The 23,553-nt window shown below is 38.8% G+C and overlaps 2 protein-coding genes across 2 annotated transcripts; one reads left to right on the top strand and one right to left on the bottom strand.

Annotated features, from left to right (window-relative positions):
• Positions 1–589: 589 nt before the first annotated feature.
• LOC136444240 (beta-1,3-glucosyltransferase-like) lies at positions 590–8,571 on the bottom strand. Its single transcript, XM_066441754.1, has 14 exons — positions 8,368–8,571; positions 8,173–8,274; positions 7,825–7,934; positions 7,288–7,364; positions 6,770–6,881; positions 4,629–4,765; positions 4,124–4,187; positions 3,713–3,838; positions 3,441–3,510; positions 2,662–2,775; positions 2,230–2,332; positions 1,756–1,884; positions 1,290–1,434; positions 590–962 (listed from the first exon to the last, which is right to left on the bottom strand). The coding sequence occupies exons 1-14, from the start codon at positions 8,501–8,503 to the stop codon at positions 819–821; spliced, it is 1,569 nt and encodes a 522-aa protein (XP_066297851.1). The 5' UTR covers positions 8,504–8,571; the 3' UTR covers positions 590–818.
• A 221-nt stretch (positions 8,572–8,792) lies between these two features.
• LOC136444229 (uncharacterized) lies at positions 8,793–18,938 on the top strand. The gene is made up of 17 exons (XM_066441742.1): positions 8,793–8,968; positions 9,634–9,772; positions 11,971–12,231; positions 12,608–12,742; positions 13,150–13,379; positions 13,585–13,693; positions 13,877–13,951; positions 14,185–14,324; positions 14,712–14,865; positions 15,245–15,356; positions 15,921–15,983; positions 16,156–16,246; positions 16,616–16,717; positions 17,111–17,148; positions 17,349–17,518; positions 18,062–18,153; positions 18,639–18,938. The coding sequence occupies exons 1-17, from the start codon at positions 8,909–8,911 to the stop codon at positions 18,813–18,815; spliced, it is 2,148 nt and encodes a 715-aa protein (XP_066297839.1). The 5' UTR covers positions 8,793–8,908; the 3' UTR covers positions 18,816–18,938.
• Positions 18,939–23,553: the final 4,615 nt, after the last annotated feature.

The following is a 23,553-nucleotide window of genomic DNA, read 5'->3' on the forward strand; positions in this document are numbered from 1 at the left end:
AATCATTATAGAACCAGGCATATGGCTGACAACAACTATCATAAATATATTGCAGATATAACAGGTAAAACTGTAAGAAAGTTATCTTTTTTAAGATTCTAAGGCACAGTGTGTTAGCAGACCTCATTGCACATTAACCACTTTTATTGCATCATGTTCAAATCAGAACATTGAAATAAGTGAAAATTTCTTCAGTTTTGTATTGTAACTTCCTACAGCTCAGTGTGGCTGTTTTTCTCACTACAGTTTTGTCTTGTGACTTCCTACAGCTCAGTGTGGTTGTTTTTCTCACTACAGTTTTGTGTTGTGACTTCCTACAGCTCAGTGTGGCTGTTTTTCTCACTACAGTTTTGTCTTGTGACTTCCTACAGCTCAGTGTGGCTGTTTTTCTCACTACAGTTTTGTATTGTTACTTCCTACAGCTCAGTGTGGTTGTTTTTCTCACTACAGTTTTGTCTTGTGACTTCCTACAGCTCAGTGTGGTTGTTTTTCTCACTACAGTTTTGTATTGTTTCTTCCTACAGCTCAGTGTGGTTGTTTTTCTCACTACAGTTTTGTATTGTTTCTTCCTACAGCTCAGTGTGGTTGTTTTTCTCACTAAAATTTTGTATTGTTACTTCCTACAGCTCAGTGTGTTTGTTTTTCTCCCTATCTGTCAGCAGGTACTTGTTGTACACTTTGTAAGGGTCTGTGTTCCAGTGCTTGTGGAAGGACACATTCTACAGCTCAGTGTGTTTGTTTTTCTCCCTATCTGTCAGCAGGTACTTGTTGTACACTTTGTAAGGGTCTGTGTTCCAGTGCTTGTGGAAGGACACATTCTACAGCTCAGTGTGTTTGTTTTTCTCCCTATCTGTCAGCAGGTACTTGTTGTACACTTTGTAAGGGTCTGTGTTCCAGTGCTTGTGGAAGGACACAGGGGGCTGATGGGACAGGTACCCTTTGGAGTAATCTGCAGGTCTAGCCTAGAATATGAACAGAAGAAAAATCATTTTTATTGAACAAAAAATGCATTGTGTACACATGGAAAACTAGAACTAATACAACATTGGTAATCAAAGAAACGTTCTTACAATAAACAAATAAATAAATGACTGAAAAAGTAAATAAATAAATACAACAAATGAATAATTTAACAAATGAACGAATGAACAAACAAATTAACAAATATCATTGTATCCTGAATCACAATGCCCAGCTCATTGTAGACTAATTCTTAATACAAAGGTTCAAACAAACAAAAGACACTAGGAACATGTTCTGGTCTGTGCCAATGGTTTCTAAGACTGTACCTGATGAAACAGCTGACTGTGCACCAGGTGGACACCTGTCATCTCAGAGCACATGCCCAGGATCATGTCATCAGGTGAGTCATCCTTTGGGCACCCACAGCTGGATGACAACAGTTTTCTCACACCTGCTCTACTGAACACCATTCTGTAGTAAAAGTATGATATGTTATTATATTAGAACTAGTGTAACAGTGTGGTTCAAGTGCCACTCACTGTCCAGTCTAACTGGTCTGGACTTTTTAGCCTATTGGTGAGTGTGTTGGGTTTGTGAACTGGTGGGCCCAGGTTCGATTCCCAGGAGCCAGGAGACTGTACTACAAATGTACTTGCCTCATGTGTTTCACGAAAAATATAGTTTCACTGATGCTGTAAGAAAGGGTTTCATTAGCTGGCATATCTTACTTTCCATTTTGTACTGCTTGCTTTTAAGAAGGCTGAAATGATAAATGATATGACTGATACTTACCCTCCTCCTCCTGTTATATAAGCATAGCCTGAGTCTTCCCCTCGTGTCAGTCCATAGCCATACCGCTCTCCTAAGAAGATTGGGGTGGATGGATCATAGCAGCTGAGGACACGCAGTAACCTGGGCACACTGAAATAAAATTGTGTTGTTTTAAAAGTCAATCAAATGTCATACTTAATGTCATATTTCTCTTCATAAAACCTTCATGTTTTATAACGAGAAGTAATCTAATCAAAAGTGTTTATTTAGCTCAAATTTTGAACTTTATTTCTATGTCAAAAACTTTGCCTACTATAAACATCTTTCCATTATAGTCTTCTAGTCATTATTCTTTTAAAGCTGATAACCTAACACATTGCAGTACAGAAAACAAGTCAATAAGGTACATACATGTACATGTAGTACTACATATATGGGATCAAAAGCTGAGGAGTATTATCATTAACAGTCTACATTATGATATTTTACCCATACCTCAACAAGGTGTCATCATCTGCAATAACCAGCCAGTCCATCTTCTTCAAATCTTCCTTGGTGTCAAACTGTTTGATGATGGCATAGGCCTTCCCACAGTGGCCTAGGGATAGCCAACAATTAATACAGCACTTGAATGTACCAAACAACATGCATCATGATGGGTCATTTGATAGAAAAATGAAAGTGATCAGAATCAAATATTCACATCTGATTGGTCATTTGATAAAAAATTGTGAGTGATCAGAATCAAATTGTCACATCTGGTTGGTCATTTGATAGAAAAGTGAAAGTGATCATAATCAAATCATCACATTGTCTCCTATATGTTCCCTATATGTTGGAACAGTGGTTAAAGCTGCAAAAATATATTTATATATATTCATATAATAGCTCGCTAAGTTTGCAATATGTTGATAATATCATACCAACCTCTCTCAGTGTTTGGTACCCCTGTAGTGACTGTAGGAATGGTAGAGTCTTCTTTGTCACTGTAGTATGTTATATGCCTGGCTTGCTTCCCCCATGTTTTCTTAACAACAGGCACTGTCAAAAAGAACAATTAAAATACATTTGTAAAACTAACCTACAGAAAACAATGCTGCAGTCATTTGAGTATAGTTCATGGGGATGTTTCATGACTTAAGTAAAGCAGTAACAACTTGCAAACAACTTGCAAACAACTACATGTATAAGATGGCTTCCTCCCCATGTCAAAACCCAGCCTTAAAGCTATACTGGTTTCCCTTCAAATACCAAATGAATGTACCAGAGGAAAAGTGCATAGTTTTTGGTCTTAGACCCCACGCCCACAAAATGCCTAAGAGCTACATGGTAATCTTCTGCCAACTTAAAAATCAATTGTAAATATACAGGATAAAGATTCCTGGAGGACACAATTGCTCATCACCCTTAATAACACAGTCTTATCAATATTAACACATTGTTGGACAGCCATAAATCAATTCTGTAGCATTGGTATCCATGGCACCTTGCCTAAGACAATGTCATGTAGATACCTCATAATAACATAATCCCTAATCATCTCAATTTTCAAAGTTACATGTAATTAGTCATTATCCCGAAATGGCTCCCGCTTTGCCCTGGTCTGTACAATGAACACAGTCCATTTAAGACTTTTAGAATTGTTGTAAAATGCCTGTTGCCATATTTTGTACTTTCTACAACTGTTTATTGATATATATTCATACCTCTGTCTTTGTGATATTTCTCACAGGTCTTCACAGCAAAGAAAACTGCCTCCTCTGATACTGGATCTCCCTGGAAATAGCCAAATTTCTGTTCTAATCAAAACTTTCCCAGTCTTTACATATGTTGTTACTACAAAAGAAAGAGAATAATGTTTCTAATTACTGTTACCATATTCTTCATAATGCTTTATTTATCATTTGAGGTGGGTCGGGTTTTTTTTATCTTTAATGTACACAAACTTCACAATCAAAACAAAAAGGAGAAAACTTACACATTGTGGTAATTCAGTCGGGAAAGCTGTTACGCATTTGTCCTTGTCATTTTGTGGACCTGCGCAGAACTGGGGGACATCAGTAAGTCTCACTCCCTTCCCACTGTCGTAGATGTACATGGCTATCTGTGATGACAGACAAAATTAAAAATTAGACCTTCAACCTATTTTTGTAATAATCAATGTTTTTATCAAATAACCCAAAATTTTGATTGTTGCAACAAAAGATTAAACCGTATTAAATTGGATTCTCATCTCATCTCACCATTTTAACAGTTTCAAAATCTTGATACGTCAAAGCTTAACACTCAATGCATATTATTTCATGAGGAAGCACAAGAGTTAGCGGTAATTAACACACTCGCTCATCAAGGACAGGAAGCAAAAATCCCATATCATTGTCATCCCTACCTCATGTTTAAGATCAATGGTGAATTCCCCCTGATGACTTTCCTCAGACCATCTCTTTGCTAAGCTACAGAATGGAAAAGATAACAGGAAACAATTAACAAAATCTTCAATCGCGTGCAAAGGTGTAAACATCAATGTGTCACTAGTGTGTCATCAGAACATACCACCTAATATCCTTTAATAATCACTAGTACAGTGTGCATGAATAAGTCATGTAACATCTCAATTTACAGAAAAAAAATGGAGTTGAGATTGAATACTGTGGCAACTCCATCTGACATGATTATCAAACTACAACTAAAACATAGTAACAAGTTAATCATAATCAAAGATTATAAGAAGTTACGTTGATGAAGGTTAGACATCCAGGTAATAAGATACGCCAAAAATTGTTACTCAAACAACTGGATAAAATTTTGAAACAGTCATGGCTATTTCTTGACTGTTTCAAAATTTTATCCAGTTGCTTGAGTAACTATTTTTGGCATATTATATTTAGTTGTACCTGTTGAGTAGTGGAGCACTGAGAGCCCAGCCTGCAGAGAAGTCTGGGTAAGAGAAGGACCCAGGGTTTTGGTGGAAGGCAAAGTGGTGGATAATGGTGGCTTCCTGGTCTACAAGAGCTCTGCCTAGAAATAACTCCTACAAAAACATACAACAAGACTCATTGTCATTGTAAGGAAAACATATCTAAGATCATACATGTACATGTTGTGTATTTTCTCTTAACATTCTCCCCACTGTGCTATGATGGATCAGACACCGCAGCAACAAATTGATATGTTTTTCTGCAGTTTTGAAGTTTTGGCAGTTTTGAAGTCTAAAAGTTTGATTCACAGTGGTTGCAACTCACAGGAACTTGAGGAAGTAAAAGAACCGTGTCTGATTGGTGTTACTGCAGTGCTGACAACAAATATGCGGAAACACATACAGACACACACACACACACACACACACACACACACACACACACACATCCAAAACAATACCTCCATTTTTCAAGGAGGTAAAAAAAAGGCTAAGAGTCAAGAAATATTTCTATTCTGTTCAGTATGCTTCACTGCCTCGGATTTGTTACAATAGAAATATGACTCAAGTGAATGCCAATTTGTAAGGACATTCATCATAGATAAAACAAGAGCTTTTCAAAAAAGCTGGCGTTTCGGCTACGTTTATGAGTGTGAATTGTCTTTTCCCTTTACTTGAAGTAAAATCTGCCAGAGAAAGTCACTCAAGGGCTGTTCAGTCTATAAGAAAAATTGTCATTTTGGGAAATGAGTACTGTTTTAATAGAGAAAGGCAGATTGGGGAAAGCAATTTTGAAGTTACGTCACTTAACTTAAGTGCTTTTGAAAAAGCTGGTCTTGGCCTACAACTTGTACTTATTTGTAAAATGTACAATAGGCTCATTATAAAAGCTATCAATGTAATTATGTACATGGCACGCAATAAAACATAAAATTTGAAAAAGCACCATTGAATCATCAGCACTATGGTAATTAAGTGAAATAGAAGTTCATAACAGCTAAGGTTCTATCTAAAATGACTACCAAATGTCAAACAAATCAACAGCTACCTCATCCGTATTATTCTGGTTTCCGCATTTACAACATTTCTTCCTTATTTTCCTGGGTAATTTTGCTAAAATTCATGAAAATTCCCATAGTTTTGTGCCGAGCGGCGCCACTTTCCACGTCCGTGTTGTCTGAATGAAGTCGATACTGAACAATGGATCATTTGCTACTGTAACAAAGGATCGCTTTTTTGCAAACAACATCAAGAGCCTCTGTTTACATCGGGGATAGAAGTTTAGTGGCGAGTGTTTTGCAAGAATCATCTTACCGCGCATAGGAGCCGCTGCACGGTATTTTCCATTACAATGAACAGAAAAATTCGAATGCCGGGTTTGGAATCTATGAAGTCCTGTTCATAAGACAAAGGCCTTGTATATATTAAATGAATATTTAAAAATAACAAATATAAAATATTTCTTTATTTATTAATGAAAAAAATGAAAAAATGATATTCATAAATATGATATTGATAGATTGATATAATATCAATATATAATTTTGATATTCAATATCTAAAAAGAAAAAAAAAATCCACGCACGGACACGAACCCGGATCTCCTAGGTCCGAAGTGCTTCGCGTTGCCAGATGGGCTAAGCTGCGGTACGTAACCCGTCTTTCTGTACGTAATGCTATAACCTCACTATATGGTATCATTTATGTCGATTTTTGGTCGTTTTCTTGACGAAATCATTTTTTTCTTCTGCAATCTTGTGGAATAGATGTAATATGGTCATTTTTCAGGATATCAAAGTCCGAAACCACAATGCAATGATATTTCCGAACAGTTGTAGCAGTTACATGCGGTCGCCCTCCTGTGTGTCATGCAAATCTAGCCTGCCTGCCTTTTCGTGCTCCCTTGCCATATAAGGCAACGGCTATACAAGGATTTGGGAACGTATTGCCATATAAGGTCTTCTGGTGTGCGACACAGTGTTGAACCAAACAGCATGCATCGAAGCATCCTGCATGCGCTATGCATGCATCGAAGGTAAAAGCCAGGACATTGCGTTCCGGCGCGAAGGCGCCGAAACGCAAAAAATAATGTCTATGGCATAAATTATTCAGGATCACCTTTTTAGCATCATACTTCCTGAGCACATGGAGTAATGGCAGGAGTTTAACAGCTGTGTCATCTTCACAAAAGAAAACCCAGGCTGCTCTCTGCCCAAAGGTTTGAGAAATTCTGAAAAGAATGCATCAATGGTGCAAGCTGTTACAAAAAAACATGATGAGAACAAAAGCATTAACAACTGCTGTTGCAAAACAATCAAACGAGGAAAAGAACTACTAGTATTTAGTTTAGCCAAAAGGAGGTGATTGCAAAAATAATTAAGCTTTGTTTGAACGAAATGTAACTTTGCTACATCATGATTGCTAAGTATTCACACTGTTGTATACATTGTTGCACATTGTACTACAGTTGTATCACTGCCAAATGCTTAAGATTCTATGCTTGCCAAAATCCCTTAATTGGGAAGAAAGGGAAAGATGAATGTACACTGTAAGTTGTATACATTGTAGCACACTAGTACGACAGTTGTATCGCTGCCAAATGCTTCAGATTCTTTGCTAATGCCAAAATCCCTTACTTGGGAAGAAAGGGAAAGATGGTCCAAGCCCCCCGGCCTTTCCACTCCTCATGCAACACAACAACTGTTGGAGGCTCCTGAAAATGCAAAAACAGTCAAAATCCTTTCTTCATATTCATGACTAGTTCAGAATGCTATTGCATATTCTTGAGCACCTAGAAAGTCAAACTTGATGATAATGAAATGTAGTTTCTTAGATTCAACACATTGATATTAAGGAAAAATGAGCACATGTTGCTGTTTTTTAACAAAATGATCACATACGTCTATAGTTAAATCATGGAAATTTCATCAAGATAAAAACTCCTCGGTTGAATATGGTCACTTTTCTTTTGATAAACACCAAAATGAAGAGATCTGGCATTTTAGGCTGGTGAACATTAAGGTTGCAATTTCAGTAGTTTTTCTGAAAATAATGTTAGCAGTTCATGAGGGAAATCAAAGGAAGATAGAAGATCAAAGCAATTAGCAGATGATTCTTTCATCTGCATCAATAATCATAATTAATGCACAGAAGTTGGGCAGATCACACTGAACCTGTTGAATATCTTGAGCTTGTTGCCTGATGTTTTCTCTGAGCTGGTGAGCCTTATCTGCATGATAGCTGTACTTCTGGCTCTGAATAATAAACACCACATCCTGCAGTCCTAATAGAAAAGAGAGATGCATATTCAAATATATCTTGTGCACCATCATAATTCATATAAGGTCACATTTCATGTGAAACTTCTCAAAACAATTCTCTGATTATAAAAAATGTTATAAGTTGTTGTTAAATGACTATATAGATTGGTGACAATACTATTGAGCTTTCATCGCCTTTAAAAGCACTAAGTACATGAAATGTAGAACACCATAGGACACGTATACCACCCGACGCTTTACCTATGTTATTGCCCAAATCCCCTTGTTGACGTGTTGTGTCGTCTGCTACACCAGGACCGGTCTGACCGGAATCTTTGGGCTCGGAAGCGGCTACAAGCAGACCTGTAGACGACAAGAAATCTCTTAGATACTGTTCTAATAACACTAATAAATCAACAGAAAGCAAAGGGAAACAAAATCTCCTCAAGGATCTACCTAAAACTAGCGCGGAAAGCGTGTAAACTATGCGGTGTAGTTTGACTTCTGCCGCCATGTTGTTCGAGCTGTTTTTAGTAACCATGCAAGGAAGCAAGCAGTTTACTCCTAATCCTCTAAAATAAATTGAAAGCATGAGCCTATTTTCGACATATAATTATCCTAATTAAAGTTTCCGTCATTAATAAACAACACAGAAAGACTGAAATGCGAGGATCGATTGGCACAAATATGAATTGCTTCTAGTCTAGCTGAACAGCAAATTGCTGTCCAGCAGTTTTGAAGTCTAAAAGTTTCATTCACAGTGGTTACAACTCATAGGAAGTAACGGAGCCTCTGATTGGTGTGCATCTTTTCCACTCGACCAATTACAGTTAGTGTTATCTACGGTGTTGTTCAAATCTCCACTGCGCATGCCTGTGACCTTTGTCCCCAAGTGTGCGCATACCTGTGTGGTGTTTGTGTTTGGTGGGTGTTTTGGTGCGAGTTTGGGCAATTTTGGTTAATTTGTAACGCATCTGGCGGGAGGATCTCCGTAAGAATGAGTTCTACGACGCCAGAATGGCTTGAGGACTGCAAACATCGTGTCACAGAGACGAACGTAGGTTTATAATTTGTGTTGCGAAGCAAATCTCAACAGGTGCAAAAACAGGGATGAAGGACCGTTACAACATAGACCAAGGCATAGACATAATAAGAAATTTTGTTTTTCCAATTGATTCTTATTTTCCTCATGCAAAATAAGTTAGTTTGAACTGAGTGACATGATTTATGATTTGATTAAACTTTAAAGATTGCAAATTTTAAAGTTGATGATTCTGAACAGTTTTCAGTAGGATATTGAATTTCCCAATGTGTAACTTTGGACAAGAATTTTCTTCTTCACACATAACATATTTTTTTTTTTTATAATTCATTTCAGTCAGTGCATTTATGAAGGTTAGATTTGTTCAATTGTAACAAAATCATCATCACCATAATAGAGGCAACATTACTTAAGAAATGTAACCGAAACATTCATGTTTTTAAAAAATGTAGCTTAAAACATCAGGTATGGTACCTCACGTCTACTACTTATACTAGTACTGTAGTACTATAGCTAGTAGTGACATGTTGCTGTATACAATTTTGGCTTCCTGGATGACAAGTTGAAAAAAAATCACAGATGATAACCTGATCTTTTCATCCCATCCACATGAAGAATAACAAAAAAAAACAAATACTGTTTAAAGTGATGAATTCGTATGTTCTTCTGTGTATTTGCAGGAATGGAAGAGCTTCACTGTGGAGCTGTTTGATGCCGTGCAGCAGCAGCTGACAGAGAGTCATGTGAAGTACTTCAGTGATCTGTCAGAAGCTGAAAAGGAACTCTTCATGGAGAGGGCTGTCAGGGCCATTCAGCATGGTAGACATTAGGGATGCGTACCTAAACCCATTTTCAGGTTCAGGTCCGGACCTGAACCTAAAAGTTTAGGTTCAGGTCCGGACCTATTAGGTCCGACCTGAGCCCATGGCATATCTGACTAATTGCCAAACTTCTATTTACTAGTACTTGGACTTGGAGTGTTCTTACATTGCACCGTGATACACATACATGTACTTGAACCAGTCTAACACTGTTTGTCATGGAGCAAGACTGATATCATGTTAGGAGCACCAGCAAAAATCTATGAGCACCACTACAAAAAGTTGGAAGAACAAGCAAAAGTCTTGGCCATACCAAGTAATACTCCTATTAATAGTATTAATCAATGTTAACAACCAGGAATAAAGTATTTCAATAGATCATAAAAGATAAAAGCCTACATTGATGGTGCAGAGCAATTGGCAATTCAATTCAATTCATTCAGTACCTTCCTACATGCTAAATGATACTAGTATGAGGGATTTTTAGAAAAATTGGGCATAGGTTCCCCGGCTGGCCCCTATCCGGGGGCCACGGTGCCTCAAGTTCAACAAGTTGAAAAATACACAATGGTATTTTTTACTTGGAACAAGGCAAGTAATGATTCACATAACCTTGAAATATGAATAAATAAATAACTCTAAAACTTATCTATTGGTTTCATGACCAAAACAAATGAAGTCAAATTCCATAATTTGAAACTTCACTGCTGGCATCAAGTTCAACATTTTGACAGGCATTTTTTTTCACCCCCACCCTCTGTCTACAAACAATCCAAAATACTTAAATATCCTTAAAATTCTTGCTCAATAGTATCAAAAATGATCTGTTTGTGCCGGCCCAGTCAAATATCTTCGGTTCCTTTGAAACGCGCAGTTCAAATTTCGCGCGTCAGGACCGCACGGCGCGGCCATCCAATGACAGGCTGACCGCATGGAGAAAGCTTTGCTATGCATTATAGACCGCAGCAAAATGATAGTAGCGCCATAATGACGGGCAAATCATGAGCTTTGAAATGATACCAGTAACAAAAAGAAAAATTAAATATTTTGGGGGATAAAACTCCACTACAATTGATTAATTGATTTTTGATCGTAAAAATCATCGATTGAACAGGTCTAAAAATGACCGCAGGAAACAGCCTTTTCATTCTGCTGCGGTTTAAAAACATCATGGCGGCCGATGGAAATGCACGGCTAGCGCTCACTTTCATTGGCACATTCCTGGCGTTTGAAACATTTTACAAATCAAACAAATACATCACAAAGGCAAGAAACTTATATCCTTTATTTCTATGGGTAATTTTGCCACTACGAACGGATAGTTTTTGTACCGCGGGCGCGGAAACATGATAGAAAATTCACCGACGATTTTCGCGGTAACGTTAGGGTTGGAATACCTAAATTTCAGCTTACCGCTTAGTTCTGCAGCCATTATCCTGGCGCAGGTCTTAATCTTTTATTGTCGCACCGTGCGACCGTGATTTTAGATCTAGTGGCATTCTCAAAAAACTGGTCGCATATGCGACTAATCCAGTCGCACTCACGAGCGCTGGACTCTAGAACGAAAAAGACATAATGTGAGTGCTAGATTTTTTTACCGGTCCAGTACCGAAAAAACCGGAAAACTGGGTTTCGGTTTTTTGGACCTGAACCGAAACGTTTTTTCAGGTAATAACCGGACCTTTATAACCGGTACGCATCCCTAGTAGACATACTATCAATTATTCAGTTACTATTGTTAGGTTACATGAAATGATAGGAAAAGTTATCATATGTATGTCAGTATGATTATGCAAGCAGCTAATGGAATAATTGTATAGGAATTGCTTAGAGGATAAGGCATTACATACATGTACACTTTAAGTCTCTATTAGATCTACTGCCTGTTTTCTGATCATTCTTATATCATAAATCTATTTTTCTGCAAAAGTAATCAAAACACAACAATATATCAGAAATCAGTATGTAGCGTTAATATAAGCCAGCAATATATTTCAATATGGAAGTACCAGAGTCTGTTTTTAGAGTCTACCTCTATTATCATGTGAATATGTCACCTGTCAATAAACAACAGTTCAATTTAAGAAATTATGTTAACTCTTATTAAACATATCAATTCTGCAATTTGAAATTCTGATTAAAAGATCTGATCAGTCAGTTTCTAAAGATAACTGACCAATGCCTTGTTTCTCCCAGGTTCTTCCTTCACCACCCTGAATGCCCAAGTATCTAAGATGCTGGACATGGCTCTCAACAACGAGGTGGCCCGAGAGCTCCTGGAGGACCATCCGGTCAATACCAAGTCGGACCTGGTGCTGGGCCACGCCCGTGACGGGGCGGTCAGTCTGCTGCAGCGGTGGCCGGACATGAGGGACAAGTTACACCTGTGTCTGAACCAGCCCCTCCCTCCCACACTCAGGCAGCTGGCATGGAAACTACATCTCAGGAACTCTAAATGTACGTGTGTTTTACAGGGCTGCAACCTATATGGTTGATGCAGACAAAGCTAAGGTTTTGACAGTTCTCAGACAAAGATAACTCCAAGACACAATTAAGTTTTGGGCTAGTCTCTCTCTAGTGACAGTCACTGATAAAAGATAGTGGATGCTGTCTGAAACATCTGACAGTGTTTCAAAATTTTATCCAGTAGCTTGAGGAACTGTTTTTTGGTGTATCTTATTACCTGGATGGCTAACCTTCATCAAAAAAATCTCTCTCTATACTATTAGTTTATCTGGGCTTATTTTCTATAATACTACAATTAAGGATCATTGTCCTACCAAAGTAATATTTTCTGACACAATGTATCTTTTTTACATATCTACACTTCTAGTGCGCAGACAGTACGCCACTGCTGTGAAGACTGAGTCTCCTTCACTGAAGTCACCCTGGCACAGAGAGATTTGTCAGAAGTGTGAAGACATCTTGCAGTCCGAGCCAACCTTCAAACCTCTGGCAAACCATTATGGTTAAGTACCAAGCAGTGCACATGTCTTGTGAATGTACATTAACATGATGATGACAAACAATAGAGGACATAGAGGACAGATTATATTATTATGGATAAAGCAAAAGATGAGCAACTGTCCATTATGTAAACTTTAGGGTTCGGATTTTGACTAGGAGATTCACCCAGACATTTTAGGTTTTTAGTCCATGTTTTTCTGCTTGTGTTTTAGGCTAGTGAGGCTACATGTGTTATATCTGCACAGAATACAAAGTCTTCTCTTGACAAGTATTTAAATACATGAATAAAATGTAGTTAACTGCAGTTTAACTTTGCTTCAAAATTAATACAATGTAATGCCATAATAGAAACAATCATGTCTGTGTGTATGATAATCACAGATTATGTTTTCCTGCTACTTTTTGTAGGAGTCCTGACAGCGATGCAGTCTGTCCTGTCGTACTACCATGCCAGTCTACAGACAGCCTCCACCCTACCTGACATGGACTACCTGTTACTGGTACCGTTCCTGGCTGTCACACAGAACACACTGTCTGGGGACTCAGCGGCAGGAGACAATGTGAAAGCACTACTGGTGGAGGAGTTTATAACATACATGGCACAGCGACCAGGGTACATGAGGGAGTCAGGGGTTAGGGTAAGTCATTGTCATTAGACTTTTACTGTAGGATAGAATAGATGATGCTCTTTGATGAAAATTTGATGAAAGACTGATACTTAATCGTTAGTTAATGTAAGCAGTGATACATGTACATGTATACCCGGTAATGAATGTAATTTCCCAATGTTTTTTCTTTCTAAAAATGACTCATCATAACTGTTTTGCTTCACTATTCTCAAAGGACTTCAGTGATGAGAAGTTGGTGTTTGCAGACACTGTGGCAGACTTGCTGCAGCAGCATGATGACCACCTAGCAACTGCCATCAGTACTGCATTTGCCACTGAAAAGGGTATGTCAGAAGATACTGCCTTGTCTCATCTATGTTGTTATAGACCCTTACATGTACTGTATCGCACATTCTTCAGTGATGTATCAGCGAGAACCCCTTGCAACCAACATGAGAATTGCATGTTTAGGCAAGACTGAACTTGAGAAAAAGCACTAGGTAGCTAAATCTTTGCTTCACCCCCAGGTACCCCCAGCCGTACCAACCTTGTGGAAGGCCTGAAGACACTTCTGCAGCCCCTTCTAAGGGTCATGTTTGTAGGTGAGCAACCTTAAGTCTATGTTGAACCAGGATAAACATAATATTATTAATTCCATTCATGGAACTGTAGTGTGACTGCACTGTAAAACATACATTCCATGTAAAATTAGATTAAGATAGTATTAACCTATTCTTGCCCTATAGGAGAGGGTTGGTTCACATTCTAGTTTTCAGGACACTTCACACTAAGCTACGTGTACAACCCCAGTTGCTTACCTGTTTGTATTCCACAGGCTATCTCCAGCTGGACTGTCTCCTGTATATTTGGGACCAGTATATCATTGGGCTGGACATCCCAGCTTACCAGGTTCTCCCCACCATCTCTACTGTACTCCTCATGCTGCTCAGGGAACATTTCTTCAAGTGCAAGAATGTAAGTGACGCAGAAAACTTCAATATACAACACATGTACACAACTTTGTATCTAAAAACACAGGTAGATCTGGCTCAATAATCTAGAAATCAAAGTACAATTTGAAATTAGAAAGAAATTGTACATGTGAGTGGATTAAAGAAACAAGAGTTCAATTTCATTCCAATTCAAAGAGTGGACTCACCAATGTACAGTTTGAGATGAATGCATAATCAAAATACATAGATATAGAATCTACATATTAGAAATTTTGCCATACAATATAGGCTGTGTAAAACCCTACCTAAATACTTCAAATCACAACATTGTCATTTGTTTTTGCTGATTGTCGAAACTAAGTCTTGGTACTTTTTCCATGTCACTGAAGTTTCATGTTTTCTTCCCCAGTCTCACCAGATGGAACAGGTTCTAACCAGTCACAGCCGGAAGCTGCACATGCACCAGTTCCAGTATGAGATCAACAAGAGGTTCTACCGGACATTGCATGCTCAGATTCACAAGGATGACAAGTCTACCATGCCTGTCCTGGATCCTACACAAAGTCAGTTCTTTTTCTTTTTGCATCAAAGGATTTTATAACTGCACACTGTCCTTTTTTTACATTATGAAATGCAATGTCATGTAGCTGTTAAACTTGATATGCGTTGATTTAAAAAATGGTCTCTCAAGTCTGCAGTACGCTAAGCTATTGACAAAGTCTTTTACCAGCATTATGCATGAATCATACTACTGTGTAAAACTGTTTTGCCAAGAAAAAGACTGTGCTCTGCTCATGACATTTTCTACAATACCTTGCATTCATACAATATGAAATTGGTAAGGGATTTCAATAAGTAGAAATTCACATAAATATACAATATATGCAATACAAACAAGCAATGTGCATGTCTTAATCTTGATCAAGTTTGTACAACCCACAGGTGTAGGAATGCCCCCTCCGTGGACACACTGGTCAGTAGAGAAGCTCCCTCCCAGACAGAAGGCTCACGATCGCAGGCAGGCTAGGGAGGAGAGGGAAGCACAGAGACTCAGGTACTCACAACGTGTACAAAAAAAAGTCATGTACATCTGTGAATATAGATGGTCACGGAAATGTCAGTTGAATGAATCACTTGGTTGTGTACAAAGAGTCTTTTTATTCATGTATATGTACATCATATGTAGCCAATACTTTTATACCATTTCTGTTCCTCTTACACAGCCTTTTCTTATATGCAACATCTACAGTGTGCATCTGTATATATATTCCATTCTACAGTAAAGCCCCTGTCACACAGCACAAAAGACGATTAGCCAACGAGTCTGTGAGCTCTGATATTTTTGTCCGTAATACGCTCGATAATTGTGCAATTTTTAGTGATTGTCAAGGTTTACAGGTCACTGAGCCCGTTGAATATGATCAGGGAGGATTTCCAGGCAAAAAATATGCCCGACCCTTTGTCCATTTTAGAATCGGATGTCTTTCTGACGATCAACAATTACGGCCGAAACTCATCGACTGTGTGAAAGGGGTTAAACAACTGTTGCCTTCAGAAGGACTATGCCTCATGTTTTATCAACCCTGTATTTACTTATAGATCTGGGTCTTATTTGCAGGTTTGTTGAACAACAAAAGGCAGAAGTGGATATGAAGCAGGAAGATGAACTGGCTAGAAGAAGGTGAGTAATTCATCATAAATTTGTCCTAATAACTATTACATTTGGTACCAGGAATTCCCACCTGTTAAAGAACGTAAGCTGCATAACCTTATCTCTTTTTACAACAAAAAAGAAGTTAAACAAATCAGTAAGACATCTAACTCTTCTGTTCCATGTCTGAATGTTTGTGTAGGGAGGAGGAGAGGCAGTTAGAGCTGGCACTGGAACAGTCACGGCGTCAACAGGACCAGGAGAGACTGGCACTGGAACAGGAGCTGGATACGGTTAGGGAACACTTTCGTTATCTAGTGTCTGAGGAAGTTGTTATCTTTGAAATCTTGCAGTTATTTTTATGACAGCTAAAGTATATGATAGAGGCTACCTTTTATTAGCCCTTTACATGTACTTTGGTACTGTAAAAACCAAAGGTTGAATAATCTGCGATTTCTTGTGGTTGCTAATGGTAATGTGTAGTGGTCATGTGTCCGAAATGTATGTATTACTAGATGTTTTGTTTTTGCAATCTTCTCCTAGATTTGTTTCAGATGTTGCTTTGGCAGTGAAAGTTAAGCTAAGGAATGAATTTAAAAAAAAGCATATATAATCTGTATTTTTAAAGTGGGTCTTTGATGTCTGTCACTTTACAACCCCAGGAGCGACAGGCGAGATACGAGCTACAGAAGCGTGCCGATAACCAGATCGCCTTGCTGCAGAAACAGATTGACGAACTCAAGAGGATAAAAGATACCAAACCTGTAAGGACAATTGTTTACGCAATACAAATCACTTGATAAGGTACATGTAGTCTAAAAGTTTCAGTGAGTCGTGTGTGTGTGTGGCACAGGTATCAATGTTTCAGGATATCAGCAAACTTATTTGAGTGCTATATGTGTGCAGTTCTAAAACCTTTCTAGAATAATGTCTTATCCTTGTAGTACATATACATTGTATGTTGAAAGTTTTCTTATCAATACACATGTACCTCGACCTTTTTTTCAAAGAACTAACTAATGTGAAGGTTGCAATGTCATTTTTCATACAAAGTGGTGCCCCTTGTTCTACTGTGTCCAATATCTTGCTACTACTGCAAAGTAGAGTAACAAAATGTCATGATTTAGTACCGCTGACACGTTCATCCGTGTTTATAGAAATCAGCAGCACCATCAGAGACACTCTCTGCAATCAGGTGAGCAACAGATTTCCTCAAAATCAGTTTTATTCTTTAGTCTTTGAAATGCTTTCAAATCAGATAAACTTTTTATATCTATTCAAGCTTGACCTTCGGCCTCAATGTATGTCCTTTTGCTGTATTTCCAATGTGTACGTTATAGTCTGTCATGTGACAGTTGTGTGATGTTCACATGATTCTTTCCCCCCTGCTCCCAGTCTGAAAGCTCCGCCCCCATCAGCTGCCACTCACGTGACCAGGACCTGGCCAGTCGCCCCATCTCCCGCCAGGTCCGAGCCCTCGCGACCGCCCGGAACACCAGATGCTGTCAGGGCTGAGACGATCATGCGAGATTTAGTAGGGCGGATCATGCAAGGCACCAACTTCCGTAAGTATTAAATTACAAATACATTTTGTGATGTTACCGACATATATATCTGTTAGGTTGACCCAGCTTAAAGGGTCAGATTTACTTTAATTTCTGTAGTGTTTGTCTAAGTGCTCATGTTTACAATGTACACACCCTAGGCCTGTTGTGCTTGGCCTTTCCTAGACTAGATAAGGAACTATGACAAGAAAAACAGAAAACTGCTGTCAAATGAACTGAACTCACACCTGCATAAAAAAGAAATAAAAGTATTTCTCTTTCTTTAAAAATGAGATACAATTCAAATAAAACCGAATGATATAGGCTTCCGTAAAAACAAATCACTTAATGAGGGAAGGCCCAGGCTACATCTTTAATGACAATGATTTAAAATAAAAAGAGTTGTTTGTCAGCACCTGTCATAGATAGATACATGACTGTACATGTGTATATGACTTCCTACCATCTTCATCAGCAAGTGAATGAACTAGTTCATTTGTAAAATAAACACTAAGAGAGTAAGGAGTTGAAATGTTAACATTGTTGTGTGTTTACCTCCTATAGTGGCACATGGTTCAGGTGATGAGAAGGACGCCCTGGACCAGCAGACCAGACAGAGTCTGCAGGCTTACAACAAGGATCGCAGGGACGCAGAGGTCGGTAACATTGTTGGAGCTGTTTGTTTTCATCTATCACTCAAGTCCGTCATGGCACAACATATTTAGTTCTGTACTTAGACTTGGTAAGACTGCGTAAGGGACTGGTTGGTTTGAGTTTTCATACAATGGTGCACTTTATTATGAAGTGAATAGATAAATAAATAAATAAGTGGGGTGTTTGTATGTACACAATATAGGGCTTTCTAAGGCAACAAATCTACCAAATTTATTAGTCTCGCTTGCAAGGTAATGTGACTATAAGTCAATAAATTTAGATTCACACACAGCCTGATAGACTGTACAAAAGTTATTAGCGATTATTTTACACCACGTTTTGATACATGCTTCAAAATCAAATGATCGAACCACTCTCACTCAACAGACAGTACATGTGTACACATTATTACATGTAGTAAACGCTTTTAGTCAATGTTTATGGCCATGAAAATGTCTAACTTCACAACCGACTGTGATTTCTCCAGATTGAGATATTTGGACGTCGTATCAGCTCGCGTGACTGGAACAACATGGCGTCTGGCGAGCGTACGAACACCCAGACGAGACTAACGGATGCTGTACGAAGGAAAGTAGAACAACGACATGGTACCAACGGTCAACGTGGTGCCAACAGCCGACACAGCACTAACAGTCGACAGTAGTTGTGCCTTGTGTATAAATATACAGTGTGATGTATATATTGTATAAAGGTTACAGATACATTCCTGTGTATGTATTTTTCGAGATAGATACATTCAAAAAAAGTATCTGAAGTTATTACATGTTATACTATGTGACGTCAATATTTATTTTTTGTGTTTTGCTTGTGTTTATATCTTTGTCTTTGTTTTCTTGTCTTTGTTGTGTTGTCCTTGTATATTCAATGCTATGTCATTGTATAATCAGGTACATATAAACATTGTACATGTACAGTGTGCCTCCTACTATGCAATAAGTCAAGTCAGTGTACCAATGCATGTGTTACATAGATATGAAATGTTACAATGTGGGTATTGTTTCAACATGCAATAAACAAGTATCTAGCAAAAGGATAAAACATATGACTGATAGACTAAGACTTCATTCTTGAAATGTAGGTACTAGTGCATTGATTATCTTAGCATGGTATGTCTTTGTGCTCAAAATATGTATCAGATATTTTAACAAAGTCCTTCTTTGATCAGTAGAGTGTGTTATCTATGCACATGTCGTGTGTTGGTCACGTATACTGATACATTCTCTCAGCTCAATGTCTCAGTATCCTTAAGCCATGTTTCTCACAACTGGTTTTCTTCAGAAATGTCCATGTGTTTCAGACACTTCAAGGTTTCACTTGGATACCCAAGACATAATAATAAACATTCCTTTCTAAACTATCAATCTCTCATTAGAGGGATAGGTTAGTGATTTTCAAATATATTAATCTCAAACAGACAGTCTAAGTTTTATCATGGCAGCTTTAGGCTTGTTTGCACTTTAAAGTAAAAACTTAAGACCTTAAGAAAAGATATGCAGTTAGATGCCCTTGTAGGGTGGCATCATTAATTCTTATGATTATCCTTTGGCTTAACTAGTGTACGGACAAAGTTTTATCAGGGAGTAGCGACTAATTTGAAGCTGATTGTCTTTTTTTACGAGTACTGTAAATGTTGGTATGATGTTTGTTGCCAGTCATGGGTAAAATGTCCGCTACACTGTACACAAATGATGGGCATGTGTCAATCATGAAGCTATGATATCAATGTAGGTTTTCCATCTAACGGTCTCTTGAAAAATTTCTCCCTTTTCCCTTCAAGTTTACTTTTCAATTGATGTTTCAGGGAAAACTGTCAAGGTTAGGCAAACACAGAACCGACAATGTCCTTCCTCAACCTGCTGCAACATATTAACGATCTACCCAGTACCCCACATGATGTATACCGTAGTATATAGTATGTGTCAGTTTACAGGATGGAGAGTGCCCGGTCCTTGTACATTCAACAAACTAAACCTGTAATTTGATGAGAACCCAAATAAACACGCTGAGGGCCAAGTTCAAATCGTATAATCACATCTCCCACCTGCCACTCAGGGAACAGGTGCCAGTCGTCAACACCGGCCGGGCTTTGGTCGTGGTGAAAACTAGCTGTGTCTCGGTCTTACATTCTTGGAAACGATAGTTGAATGCTAACAGGAGGTCGCTGTTGGAAACATTTACCCCATTGTTTGACAAATATTTCTACTTTGGGTCCAAGCTTGACAAGTTCTTTACTTTCTACTAGTGTGGATAGGATGATTGTGTTCAATGGCGTCGTGGTGAGTTGTTTTTTTCTAGATAAAAGGCCTTCTTAGGCTGGGTTTACACTCGCGTTTTGTGTAAGGAAAACCCTAGGCCACTCAAGTAGCGTTTTCTAGTGGGAAAACTCCACCTGAGCAGCTAGCCCAAAGATCCTCACATACAGGCCGGGCCCCGAGTCGACTCCGAAAACTTGTGGGTAAATCGGACCTTAAAAACTATAACAATAGTTGGAGGTCGTTGTTTGAAACATTTACACACCTATATTTAGACAAACATTTCTCCCTTGGCTCCTGGTAGGACACAATGACTTCTGTCTGAAGATGGATACGAAGATTGTGTTCAATGGCCCGAAGGTATTTTTTATTTATAAATAAATGAATAGGCGATTGATAATGTGAAATGTACCTAAGATGATCTCAAAATCAATTTGGAGTATGTCAAAATTCATCCATGGCCATTTGCACATTAAGAGGTTGTCTTGGAGTGATTGGCCGACGGTTCATATGGTATTCTTTCAAAATGGGAACCACATAATCGTATTCAGCTGGATCCACCATCACATCTTACTCCTGAAAGCTGAAGACATATTAATTGTTATCCGTTTTTAATTTCAGCTTGTTTCAACTAAAAGTAGGTCACTGGTATTGGACGCAAGGTTTTCAATGAATGGTTGTCGCAGTGTCAATCAAGGTCATGTTTGTACAGATGTATATGGAACCGCCATGGCATTTTACTCTACCAAGAATCGATGTTATAATTAAATCCCAGCGGGCAGCTGTGTAGCCCGAACCAAAACCTTCTATAACTGTTTGTTTGGCACTCGATCCAATGTCAACCCGAAGTAAAAACATACTTTTACAAAACTCTCTCCTGATCAGAATTAAGTACGTAGATATTTACGTTGTACGATGGCCCGAACTTGCGTGAGGGAGGGCCTGGTTAGAATAAAAGCAAGCAGACCTGAGTGATAAATGTCCTTTGCTCACTTGGATGATTATTGGGTTGACTTTCATCTCCAACCAGGCGTACGTGCCCTGCGACCTTAACCCATGTGTGGGTGGGCAGGGGGGTTCGTTCACCTTCACCCATTTGATTTTGAAGAAGGATCATTAATTTAAATGGCTCATTTTGTATGGGGAAGGAGAAAGAGTGAAATATAATGTATTACCTTGCAAATATTGCCCTTGTAGTAACAATTGCTTTTTACTGTCAATGTACTGCAACTAATTTTCGTCTATAGATGTTCTCAACAACATGTCCCATAGGAAAAGTGTACGGAGCCGTGCCCTCCAATTCATCTGCGTGACCCTGGTGTTAATAGATATGTCCTCGAATTACCGGGGTGCAACACGATACTATAGGATCAGCTAGGACAGTCTGCTTTTTGAGGAACGAAAGCTATCCAACGTCAGGACTTAGACGTAGACTTGCGCTATCTGTGTGTGTTTTATGATGAATATTTAATGTAATATCATCAAATGTGTTCTGATACACTGATGATGCATCTCCTTGGCCATAACACGGGTATTTTCTATTATCTACTCCGATCCTTCCAAACAACTCATGTCTTCTCAGTTATTCTATAAGATGAGACATGCTGAGTGCAGAGCTTTACACGTGACAGGTGTTCCTGGTTCCAACAAGTTCCTATTCTTAAAAGTACTATAAATTGGGTCTTAACTAAAGCATTTCATCACCCACAGGCCAAAGTCAAATCCGGTCCAACACTAGTCAAGTGAAAGCTAACTTTACATGCTAAACTTTAGGATTGAAAGTCAGCGTGGGTAAGGAGACCATCATGGTTTATAGCGTTAAAACAACCCCCCTCAGGCCGTCTATATCAGGCAGACGGCATTTCCGCCCTCCCGTTGAAGGTTATTCGGAATGTGCTAAATTTTGAGTTAAGTCAAAACATGATATTCTGTTTTTTACCCGAGTAAAAGATCTCGTCTACGTTTGATCAAGTCCAGGTTTGAAACCTCTGTGCCATGGACGTTCCGTTGTGTACTTAGGTCCTGGGGTTGAGGGACGAAAGTGCATACAAGGATATTATTGTACAGTTCTCTACGGCCTTCGACCGACCTGCGATCTCATAGTGCGAAAGGCATTCCGAACCAATTAGCACGAGCTCGGTACGATTACATTACGTTTTGTCTTCTTTATTTTTCTTTAGGGTATCCACTGTGGGAACCGTCTGACCATCTCCTAACACATGTATCCAATTCTGTGGCCTTCTAGCTAGAACAGCACGGTCGAACCCAAACACCCAGATGGTTTAACTCCTTTGACGTATTCGTGAGGCACTGGTTCATTCTCAGAACGTTCACGGTCACTGTAATTAGCAAACAAAGCACTCGAGGAAAGCCCGCACTCAGATCAGAAACAACAGGAGAGAAGATTAAACAAAGGCCACTCAGAGTTAAGACCCTGTAGTCGACTTGCTCCAACGCGTCTTTCCACAGCACAGACCTGTCGTCTTACAGTTTACCTCGGCTGCCTCAAGCATAATCCTTGATACTTGAACTAAGTACAGACTTCGACTGAGTTCAAGGGAAGGCTGCCTCGCGTAGTCCTGCCGCCCGATATATTTAATCTATTTGGTCTGGAGCAGACCCTCAGTTCTATTAAACACCCACCAGACCACTAGAAGAACCTGTTTCTCGTCCTTGATTGACGTTTACCAAAACAAGCACTTCAGGAGCTTACACAGAGTCCCGGGGAAGCAAGTAGGGGCTCAACTCTCTCTCCTAGTAGTATGTTGAAGAAATAACGCTCTCTACAGGAACGATTCACTCTGAAAGGTTACGACGTACAGGTTCGGCTTTTTGCTCGAGGAGTTTTCTAAGAATTTTAATGACGTCATTTGTATATCTGCATTTGTACACCAACGTGACGTCGCTGTCGGGTTCAAGGTGTCAAAGATTTCCGATATCAGAAATATTGATGAAAAAAATACACATAACAACTCGTAGCAGTCTACTCTCATCATGATGTAAAACATTTCATGATTGATAACAACTCATAGCAGTCTACTCTCATCATGTAAAACATTTCATAATAGATCAAAAACCTGTCCACAACGCAACGGGAATTTTATTGGTAGGACGATTTGTCGCTGTACA

The sequence above is a fragment of the Branchiostoma lanceolatum genome, chromosome 1 (genome assembly GCF_035083965.1).
Source record: "Branchiostoma lanceolatum isolate klBraLanc5 chromosome 1, klBraLanc5.hap2, whole genome shotgun sequence".
NCBI classification, from domain to species: domain Eukaryota; kingdom Metazoa; phylum Chordata; class Leptocardii; order Amphioxiformes; family Branchiostomatidae; genus Branchiostoma; species Branchiostoma lanceolatum.

Excerpts from the sequence above, each read along its gene's own strand:
- LOC136444240 (XM_066441754.1), bottom strand. The coding sequence starts at position 8,503 with ATGCTTTCAATTTATTTTAGAGGATTAGGAGTAAACTGCTTGCTTCCT. Across the intron at positions 8,275-8,367 it reads GCTTTCCGCGCTAGTTTTAG|GTCTGCTTGTAGCCGCTTCC; the intron begins GTAGATCCTTGA and ends TGTCGTCTACAG. Across the intron at positions 1,435-1,755 it reads TATATAACAGGAGGAGGAGG|AATGGTGTTCAGTAGAGCAG; the intron begins GTAAGTATCAGT and ends CTTTTACTACAG.
- LOC136444229 (XM_066441742.1), top strand. The coding sequence starts at position 8,909 with ATGAGTTCTACGACGCCAGAATGGCTTGAGGACTGCAAACATCGTGTC. Across the intron at positions 14,325-14,711 it reads ATTTCTTCAAGTGCAAGAAT|TCTCACCAGATGGAACAGGT; the intron begins GTAAGTGACGCA and ends TTTCTTCCCCAG. Across the intron at positions 16,718-17,110 it reads GGATAAAAGATACCAAACCT|AAATCAGCAGCACCATCAGA; the intron begins GTAAGGACAATT and ends CCGTGTTTATAG.